At 39.0% G+C, this 10,737-nt stretch overlaps 1 protein-coding gene across 1 annotated transcript in view; it reads left to right on the top strand.

Annotated features, from left to right (window-relative positions):
- The window catches only part of LOC103775195 (intraflagellar transport protein 140 homolog), a gene marked incomplete at its 5' end in the record, with an annotated part of 24,318 nt that overhangs the window by 4,479 nt on the left and 9,102 nt on the right, over positions 1-10,737 (top strand). The window contains 8 exons of the mRNA XM_008942640.1: positions 207-382; positions 1,487-1,578; positions 2,732-2,838; positions 3,640-3,788; positions 7,194-7,397; positions 7,762-7,834; positions 8,154-8,245; positions 9,196-9,323. Coding sequence (XP_008940888.1) covers positions 207-382; positions 1,487-1,578; positions 2,732-2,838; positions 3,640-3,788; positions 7,194-7,397; positions 7,762-7,834; positions 8,154-8,245; positions 9,196-9,323 — 1,021 coding nt within the window. The remainder of the gene's footprint in view (positions 1-206; positions 383-1,486; positions 1,579-2,731; positions 2,839-3,639; positions 3,789-7,193; positions 7,398-7,761; positions 7,835-8,153; positions 8,246-9,195; positions 9,324-10,737) is intronic.

The raw sequence follows: 10,737 nt of genomic DNA, 5'->3' as shown, positions 1-10,737 counted from the left end.
GAAAGAGTGAGTAAGTTTTGGTTTATTGCTCTTGTCACAGCTACCATAGTCTGTATCCTGAGACAAATAGGAATACCAAAGAATTGTGGTTATTTTTACCCTTTCAGCACCTGAGGAATGTTTTATTAAGGTAGAAAGCAGCAACTTCGATTTTTGTAGCTAAAAACTGTTAACTAAAAACTATACTTTGCTTCTATGTACTACAGGTTCTGTGCATTATGTGAATGAGAAAGGAAAGACAAGGCATATATTGTCGACAGACAGTCCGGTCCAAAAGCTTCTGTTCATGGAGAAAAGAGATGTTTTAGTTGTAATAACAGAGAACCTGCAGTTGTCCTTGCATGCAGTTACTCTTGAGGGAGAGGCAGAAGAGAGCATGAAGGTAAGAGTCAGACTACAGGGTAAAGGTTCAATGTTTAATCTTTTAGATATTTGTTAGGGCTTTTTGGTTATCCCTTTTTTGGTTACACATGAATCAGCTCTCTGTTTTGTTTCTCAGATAACACCTTAGTGAGTAAATGTATACTCATTTAAAAGTGGAATAGAGTGGTGTGTTGCTGAACTTGGAAAGGTGATTTTCATCTTGCCTTCTTGTTTTTTCTTAATATCCCTCACTTTGAACCTATGTTAATCCTTTTACACTTCACTTGTCTTAGTGAATTAGATAAGAATTCAAAATTCCAGTATAGTCAAGCATCTGATAAAATGTCTTGTGGATAAATAGTTTATAATCTCTGTCTTTGGTTTTATTGTCATCAGTCACTCGGAGCTGGCTTGTCTTTTGGAACAGTAGGAGCAATACCTCCTCTTAGTGACACTGTCTTTGCAAATCTGAAAGATGGTCTAATTCTCACGTTGTGAAAATGTTCTTCAAGGCTGCAAGGGTTAGGAAGCTTTTAAGAACTAACAACCCACAAGTCACAGAATCACAGATAATAATGTAGTGACCCAAAAATTATTGTGTAGGGACAAAAGCCAAACTGACCTCATCCAGGATTTATAATCACATTGGCTAAAATAAAATACTGTTCTGTTGGAGAATACTGCTTGGAGGGATGGAACTCAAACCTTCACCTTTCTAAGATTTTTTTTCTTTTTATGTAAGAGTGAAAAAGTCTGGGAACTTGTGTATTACAGGAATGTCCACTTCTTATTACTTATTACTTATTTATGACTACAAGTAAGATTTGGTATTCCACACTTTAAAGCAATCTTTATCAAGTTTAAGAGAAGATCTAGTACAAGAGAAAAAACTGCTCCCTACGTACTTAATTAACACACTGCAAGTTTTCTCTTATGCAATTTATGCATCATATCCTTGATGCCTATCACTGAGAGAATCTACTGGTCTGTCTGAACTGACAGACAGGTCTAGTTATTCTTATATGTTAACTTCTCAGCCAGACTAAGCAATTCACATGCTTACTGTCTTTCAGTGTGTTCCTCCTACCTTCAGAAAGTTTGTTTATTTACTTATGGTTAACAGGTGAAGCTGAGTGGGAAGATAGGTCATTCTGCAGACATCATTTTAATAGACCACAGCCTTGTTGTAACAGCACTAGGCGAGACGGTCCTCAGGTAAGAATCCTGTTTTAACACTGCTCTGGCTGCCCATGAGAAGTGCCAGCTAAAGGTTTGTGGTCTGCAGTGCAGTGAATATTTTACAGAACTTTTTTTTTTTTTTAAAACCAATAATGAAAAAAACTCCCAATATTTTCTAATGTTGTTTGTCAAAATAAATAGAGAAATGAAATGAAATATCTGTTTCTTTGAGGACAGAAATGAATTCTACACATCTTTCTTTGTTTCTATGTATGTCTATTTTGTTTTGTCAGTCACAAACCTTTTCTTTCTGAGTGCTGTTATCGATTTCTTCTGAAAGTATATCTATTTGGGTTTTTTGTGTGAAAAAGATAACCACTTTGCTGTTCTTTCCACTGTTATTGTCTGACTCTTAGGATAGTCACAGCATCAGCAACAGGAAAGAAAGTGCTTTTCTTTCAGGGCATTTCTGTGTTACTGTAATATAAGACAAGTATTTAATTTCCTAATTCTTTAAACCAAGTATGTCACTTTGCCATGCTACTATGATACCATGTTCTGTAGCTTTTATAATTTTGCATCTTTTTAAAAAAGGTATTCAGTGTTTTTTTTTCCCATGTCTTTATTTTGACTTATTCTACCTGTTTCCTCTAACTTTTTCTGGGGGGAGGATGCTCCATTAACATCAGTAATTCACTTTCCTGAGCCTCTATCTGCTAGTAGCAAAATCATCTACTCATTTTGAGAGAATGTGATAAAGACCAAGTATCAGGAAGGAATATGTTTGATGACAGTGTTAGTTTTAGAAAATACATCTAGAATCCAAAGGACTACCTGGTTAATCAGGGAAAAATCTTAAAATAGAGGATGAAGCACAAGTAGGAAGGAGGAAAATTGCAACTAGAGCTCTTTTTTTTTTTTCTTTCTGTAAAGCTGGGTTTGATTCTGACTCGTTTCTTCATAGGAGAATATCACCAAACATATTGTAGAGTAAAAAGTCAAAGGAAAAGGAAGGTGGTTAAGAAATTCACATTCCAGAGGCAGCTGTTGGCAATTTAATTTTAAAAAATTAATAATCTGGGCATTATAGAAATAGCAAATTAATGCCATGTACAGCATCCTATTGACTGTGTTTAGAAGACACCTGGAAGGAAAAGCATTGTTAACACTCTTGTTTTGTGTGCCTTAGGTTCTGGGATTTGGACCGAGATGAGAACTATGTGCTCTGCCCAGATGTGCAATTTGGCTTTGAGAGAGGAGAATGTATTAACTGTGTTTCTTACTGCAGTGCTAAAGGTGAGAAATAACATGGCAGCTGTGATCTCTGGATTCTAAACCTTGTCAAACTTCAGCCTTCAGTGCCCTGTAGTCATTTCAGTATATATGTCTTGTTACTGAGGGTTTCGGTAACAGCATGTGGTGCAGAAGTGTTTTAGTTCAGATCAGGAGTGTGCTTTTGAAGGTACACTGAGATAATTTGACACTCACCTCACTTTGTCTCATCATGGAGCTGTCTCCTGGCACACAAGCTGGATTCTCTCTGATGACACTAAACTGGTACAAGTACTCCTGGAATACACCTAAGGCACTCCAACATGTTATGGTCTACAAGCCCACACTAGAGCTAAAGCAAAGTAGAACTCATCAAACACGTATAGTGTGGACATCAGGTCCTTAAAACTGATGTTTTCTACAGAGCTACTTCTGTTCATCACCTTCTTTGCCAGTGTAGGCATACCCAGAGTCTGCTAGGATGGTTTTCAGTGGTGACTTGCCCATGGTGACTACAAAACTAGGTATTAAAAAATAAATGGTTAAAATGAAATAATTTTCTGATACATTTAAAAGGTAACTTCATCTGGTACCCTACTAAATGAGCCTTCTCCCATTTGTTTCACATGAAACTGCTCCCATTGTTTCTCCAGAAAGTTTCTTCACTTCAGGACTTTGATGCTGATTTGCAGGCAGGCAAAGAAATGGATGCTGCTAGATGAAGGCTTCCAATACCTTAGAACCAGAGCTAGGCTGCCTGCTACTTACGTGTTTGTTTTTCTGAAGTTTAAGATATGAAGTGCCTAAAGGGTTTGTGAATGGCAGGTCTCTTAGCAGCTGGCACCAACAAAGGGAGGATAGCTATGTGGAGGAAAGCAGCAGGATCCGACCAGAGCGTGAGGGCTTTGGAGGGCAAAGAGAAGTGGAAGCTCCAAGCACCTACAGAACTTGAAGGAAATGTGACTCAGATAAAGGTAAGGCAGAAAGAGGCTTCTTGCAAGTTAGTAGGACTTCACAAATGTTAGATGAATAGAACATCTTTGTGAAACATTTATGTGGTTACTGTCACACGGATACGTGCAGCAGTAGAAGCTGTTCCTCCTTCAGAAGGAGGAGAAGCCATCAGGATCGAGGAACGACTGAAAGTGAAATGGGCAGAAATATTATGTATTTGTAAGTATTACAGGCGAGGCTGGAATGCTCAGCAAGGTAATACACTGAAATGCCAATACATCTCTGTCTGGGACAATTAGCAGTTATGGCATCCTTAAACCCAAACATCTCTCTATTATTTATGTCATTGACAAACTCTTTGGATTCAGCACCCAGAAGTATTTTCAGGAAAAGATGGAATGTCAGAAATGTCACATTGACATCAATTTATTAAAATAGCAAGCCAGAAAATCTGACTAAATGCATGATTTTGTTTCTAGATAATTTTCTTCTTTTTGGTCACTTTCTCAGTGTGAAGATTGCTCTTACTGGTAGTTGCAAAAATAAGAGGATGCATTTACAGCCAAATATTCTTTGGTGAGAAGTCATGCCATCTAGAAAGGGATGCTATATTTTCATACACAAAATGGTGTTTTCAGCTACTTTTTTAGTCAGAAAATGTTTTTTTCTTTATTAGATAATATTTTCATGTGTGACAGTGGCAGACTAGATGTGGATGATGAGTTTTCTCACAAATTTTCAAAACCAATGCTATAAAACATTTCTACTGCTATTTACAGTATTTTTAATACTGAAAGTTATGACAATGCTATTATAAATTTTTTTTTAACCCATTGTCTGTTACGTGCCAGGTTTCAGCATTTTTATTTATTTGAAATACTTTGATTTGTCACAGTAAGCTCCAGCACTGTCATTCTGTACCTATTAGCATTTTGACATATACAAAAGAGAAATGCTGCATGTTATAATCATAAATTTAAGAAGTTTCACATTAACAGCTTCTCTGACCACCACCGTTCTTTTAAAAGGCAGAGCCTGTGCTTTTAGGTTCTTCAGCACTTGTTTTGTTTATATGTTATACCCTATTGTTTTTTCAAATTTTTTTTTTAGCATTCCTGTTACAACTTAGATTATTCTATTGCTGTGCTTCATGTCAGAACAATATCTGTAATGTTTTTGAAGGAGTGCAAATCAAACATACATCCTTTCAAGAAAAAGTAATCTTACACTTTGTTTTATTCTGTTTTCACATAAGAATTTAAAATACTTAAAAAACAATGGCATTTGCTTGCTCTGGGTTGGCATATAGTGAGGGTCTGGGTCAGAGTCCTACTTAGAACATTAAAACGTATGTACTAGTAAAGTGGAGAACCCAGATCTTTTGTGAAGATGTTTCTGTAACAAAAGGTCCAGGACAAAGGAAGTAGTGTGTGACATTAGCATATCATGCATCTGCTAACACGGTGAAGGAAGGGAAGAGACAGAGGTGTTTGTGTCAGCTTGACCATTCAAGCATGTTCCAGATAACAGGATGTGGAGTGCTGTCCAGAAATAGCACCTCGCGCCCAGTGGTTGTTAGTGTAAACAAAAGCACTGCCAAATGATTGTCAACAATTACTGGGGTTTACCTCATGGTATAAAGTTGTCTTTAATTATGGAAAGTCTAGATTATTTTTTATTGTAATCCCTGCTTCCAAAAAATGTTTTGTAAAAGTTTTTAAGAGTTGCTGCATGTGAAATCCTTTGGTAATTCCTATTAAAGCATTTCCCCATGGTGCCATGCAAACCCCAGAGCAGAAAGCCGTGTACCCTGGTGAGATCAAAGGGCAGCAGGGTCTTCATCTGACTTCTTACCAACCTCTTATGGTGGCTTCAAAAGCAAGGGGATTGGGGAATGCACTCTGGCTCGTCTGTTGTGCATAATAGTATCTAGTTAGTTGTAACTAAGCACCATTAAAAAGAAAACCCAAATCAAACAGTGCAAAATAGCTTTATTTCATAGACTGTGCTCTTGAATAAAATGAAATTATTTCCAAACACAACTTTTAAATTAATGTTGTTGGAAAGGTATAGCCACAGATATATCAGTATGTCAGGAAATTAATATGAAGCTTCAAATAACTTTGAGGGAAGAAGAGACCTGAGCAACTTGGAATGTCCCTAGGGTTTCTGGAGCTTACCCCTGGGCAGGAGGGTGGGTGCAGTGCGTGGGGTTCCTCACTGCCGGCAGGGCTCCCGGCTGTCCTCTGCAGCCAGAGCTCCCCGTGTTGGCAGCAGCACAAGAGTGATGTGTGTGACCCTGCTTCTCCTTGGCAGTTACTGTAGGGACTTCCACGTGGTTGTGATTGGACTTTTGACTTGGTTTATTCCTTCCCCCATTACCGGAATCCAGTGTGACTTACTCCTTCCTCTGCTGTGAGTGAATATATTGATCTGTTTGCTCCCCCTGTTCTCCATCGTGTCAGATCTTTTCTGTATTCATTTGAATTGGATAGTAAAGTCTGTTTTCTGCTGATGACCATGTCCTTTATGCTGGACCACACAACTGGCAAAACAGGGTGTTGGTCAACAGTCCACTGAATATGAGCCAGCAGGTGCCCAGGTGGCCAAGAAGGGCAACAGTATCCTGGCATGTATTAGAGACAGTGTGGCCAGCAGGACTAGGACATTTGTCCCCCCATACTCAGCACTGAGGAGGCCATACCTCAAATACTGTGTTCAGTTTTAGGTCCCTCACTGCAAGGAGTACATTGAGAGGCTGGGGCATGTCCAAAGAAGGGCAACAAAGCTGGGGAAGAGTCAAGAACACAAGCCTTGTGAGGAGAGGCTGAGGGACCTGGGGGTGTTTAGCCTGGTGCAGAGGAGGCTCAGGAGAGACCTCACTCTCAACAACTCCCTGACAGGAGGTTGGAGCCAGGTGGGTGCTCGTCTCTCCTCCCAAGGAACAAGTGGCAAGACAAGAGGAAATGGCCTCAAGGCGTGCCAGGTTAGGTTGGATATGAGGAGAAATTTCTTCACTGAAAGGATTGTCAAGCCCTGGAAGAGGCTGCCCAGGGCAGCGGTGGGGTCACCATCCCTGGAGGGGTTTAAAAGTCCTGTATATGTGGTGCTGAGGGACATGTTTTACTAGTGACCTGTCAGTGCTGGGGCAGTGGTTGGACTTAATGATTGTAAAGGTGTCTTCCAATTCTATGATTCTGTGTTCTGCCTGGAGAAGAAAATGCTCCAGAGAGATCTTATTGCAGCCTTTCAGTACTTAAAGGGGCCTTATATGAAAGATGGGGACAGACTTTAGCAGGGCCTCTTGTCACAGGACAAAGATTAATGGAGATTTAGACTAGATATAGGGAAGAAATTTTGCCTGAGGTCTTAGATGAAATTTTGTGTTGTGTTTTGTTTTTTTTTTCTCTTCTCATGGTGTGCAGTGGGGCTCCCAAAAACACCTGCTGGCAGTGAACAACACCATCTCCGTGGTGATCCTCCGCGAGCAGGCCCTGTCATCTCATTTTCATCAGCAAGTGGCCGTGGTACAGGTGTCTCCCAGCCTCTTTAATGTGACCATCTTCAGCACAGGAGCCACACACAGCCTTCGTGTTGACATGAATGTTAATGGAGTTTTTGCTACAAAGGTTAATTGGGGTTTTCATTTATTTGTGTGATGTTTTGCCTAGTGGGGTGTGTGGAGAAAAGACTTTCTAAGTGTTTAATATAATCCTTCTTTGATATCCTGTGTATTGTGTGATGGAGGTGTTGTTATGATGCTAGCAGTGATGCTGTGGTGGAGCTGATTTCCACATAGCACAATAACTCAGGAATTCTCTGTGTGCTTATCAGAGAACTTTGGCTTACCAAAAGCCTTCCAGCTCATTATACACAGGAACTGGTGAATGGTGGCTGTTGTGTGGAAGGTGTTGCTGTGTTGTTGCATAAATTCCTGTATGGTTCCAAGACAAACTGAATGTATATATTCTTTTGCTTTTTTGATTCGTCTAGGAAGCTGTAGTATTCTGGAATGGGAAGCAAGTTACTGTCTTTGAGTATTCAGGAGATACCTTCAGAAGTGCAGGTAGGACTCAGAACACTGATTGGAGCTGCAGCGGTTCCTTTCGTTCAAGGTTTTATGTTCTCTTTGTTCATGGTAGCTGATGGACTGTAATCAAAGTGAAAAAAACAAAAAAGCAAAAGATTTTGGCTGTCATGGCAGAATGGAAGGAGGCTTCAACAACAAGGAATTTGGGAATCAGTAGAGATGGATAGATTGAAACTGGGTTTGATGCAAGATACTGGAAATTGAATGCTTTAAGTCAAGATTCCTTTTTTTCCTTCCTTCCTGCCTTAGAAAAAATCTGTTTATTGCAATGTTGGCTTTCTTGTGATTGTTCCAGGCTCTTTTCTTTGTGACTCTTCAGTTCTGTCCATGCATGGAGAAAATCTGTACACAGTGGAACCGTACCGGGTGCAGGTCCGCACCTGGCAGGTAAGGGCTGAGGAAACCCTGAAGCAACAAATGCACCTTACTATTGTCAAAGATTGGTGTTACAGCCTGAAAGTTAAGTGGATGTTTTGTAAATCAAAGAACTCTACCTTTGTCATAGAAAAAATATTGTGAGTATTTTCAGCAGAAAGATCTTTGACATTTTGTGTTCTTTAAAAAGTCTGTCTCTTTGAATGCTACTGCATAGTGAGTGTTTGTAAAAGAGACCAGAATTCTCCAAGGGCCAGACGTTAAGAGGATCAGAACAGTGTGCAGGTTGAGTATGTATATTTATATCACTGACAGGAAAATCAACATGCTAATTATTCTTATAAGATAATGAAAAGTATCACCTGCACGTTCTGTGTGTTCCTGCAAAATCTTCTGCTCAGCCTTTGCGGCCTCTTCTAGTCTGTGAGGACCAAAAAGAGAAATATAATTATTTGAGTTCTGTGATACGTAGCTTTATTTAAGAAATAAATATTGTATCAAATAATGGGTAGGATCCCTCACAATAAGATTGATTTAATTAATATATTTATTTTTGCAGTTGTATATTAAAGGACTTTCAGCAACCTGTATTTCCATAACCCTCTTTGTTGGAAAAAAATGTATTATTGAAGAGGAAATTATTACGGAAGGATATCTCTAAATTTTTACTTTTTTTGAGGCTATGCACCCAGTTTTGGACTTGAGACATAGATTGTTTTTGTAGAGCTAGTGTGGGTGTCTGCAGTTTCTCTCACTTTGCTAGCAGTGATTCCTCTAATATAGAAGTTCAGCCATTACTTACTTAACTTGGTGAACAAAATTACTCTATTCTGTTTAGACTTATAATCATAGAATCATAGAATCCTTTAGGTTGGAAGAGACCTTTAAGATCATCAAGTCCAACCATTAAGCCATTAGGGAACTTGGAACACACAAACTTGGTGTAACATGTTTCTTCTTAGGGCACAGTTAAACAGCTGCTGGTGTTCTCTGAAGCAGAGGGGAATCCATGTCTCTTGGATGTCTGTGGAAATTTCCTGGCTGTGGGAACAGATCTGGCTTACTTTAAAATCTTTGATCTCTCTCGCAGGTATTAATGAGCCTTTTAAAAACATCTACTTACAATTCAGTGTATATTTTGTGGGGGATGAGGGAATCCTTAGTTGTTTATGATCTGATGAAAGGGGTTAGCCACTCTGAATCTTGTGACAACACTGTGTGAACTGGTGGCCTATTCCTAAAGCAAGGGAAGAGCCACAGAATTATTAGACACATCATGGGATGAGTAACAATAACAATAATTTTTAAAAGACAGTATTGTGAGGGATATTTGTGTTCATTTGAAAGGGAATGGAGAATTTATAGCAGATCAAGACAAGGATGTCATATGATCACTTGAACAAGACCTTAATCTCAGAAGAGTTGAACTAAAGGAAAAAAAAAATGCTAGATCTCCTATCTCCTCATAAATTATCAAACCTGATTCAGTGACTCCACAGAGGAAGTGAACCTAGAGTTGTGGACACTCCTTTCTTCCTTCTGTTTAGGTTAAGAGAGAAGTTTACTTGACTTTATTCAAACTTTACTGTGTGTTTGTGTACTGACAAACAGCTGTGGCATGAAAAAGATCCATGCCTGACATGACAGCTAGCAAATGTAATTTTGAAAACCTGAAAAGCCTCGAGTGAAATGGATTGTGTGTTTCCTCAAATACTGTCACCAGAGCAATACTAAAATCTAGGTTTTTTACCCACTTGGACACTTGCTACCTGTGTTGAGATCGCACAAATTCCAATAGGACACTTTGAAGGTTATTGGATTTGGGCAGGTTGCAACTAGTACAAATACTGGATTATGATGTTTGATAGTGGAGGAAAAAAGTAGCTTAACTTCTGCATGCTATGTTAAATATTTTTGTGGCTACTAATGAAAGTACCCATTGTCAAATGATGACAGCATAGCACTCTTCAAGTTCAAAATAACCATAGTTGGCATAGAATAAATGAGAAGTCTAAACATGCAACCCCAGAATGTTTTTTTTATAGAATAAAAGATTTTTTTTCGTGGGATCATGTTGCAGCTCTAAACTCCTGGCACTTCTTTCTGTCTCATTCTTTTGATTAATGAGATTTGTCCTCTGTTGCTGATCACTGGACTCGTATCTATACTAGCCAGAAGAGTCTTTTGAGATAATGTAAAAAAAAAAAAGCAGGAGGAGTGGGAGGGGAAGGATGACTGTCAAGTAAGTGAATGCTACAGTCTTTTGGAATTTAGAGACCAGTAAGATGATAAAATACCATCCCCCCAATGACATTTCTTTCCTTCTGTGCCACGGTGTCTTTTACATACAGAGAACTTCTATGTGATGGGTTATATTCAACATTCATGGTGTTGTTCAACTTACATAGGAAAAACAGGACTCTAAATTCAAAATTCTAGTAGGACATTCTTGCTGTGTAGCCCTGCTTTGGGAATTCTGTAGGATCACTGCAGTTTATTCCTGC

Source organism: Merops nubicus, unplaced genomic scaffold, assembly GCF_000691845.1.
Source record: "Merops nubicus isolate BGI_N331 unplaced genomic scaffold, ASM69184v1 scaffold16946, whole genome shotgun sequence".
Classification (NCBI taxonomy): Eukaryota; Metazoa; Chordata; class Aves; order Coraciiformes; family Meropidae; genus Merops; species Merops nubicus.
This window is presented reverse-complemented; position numbering and strand designations above follow the sequence as displayed.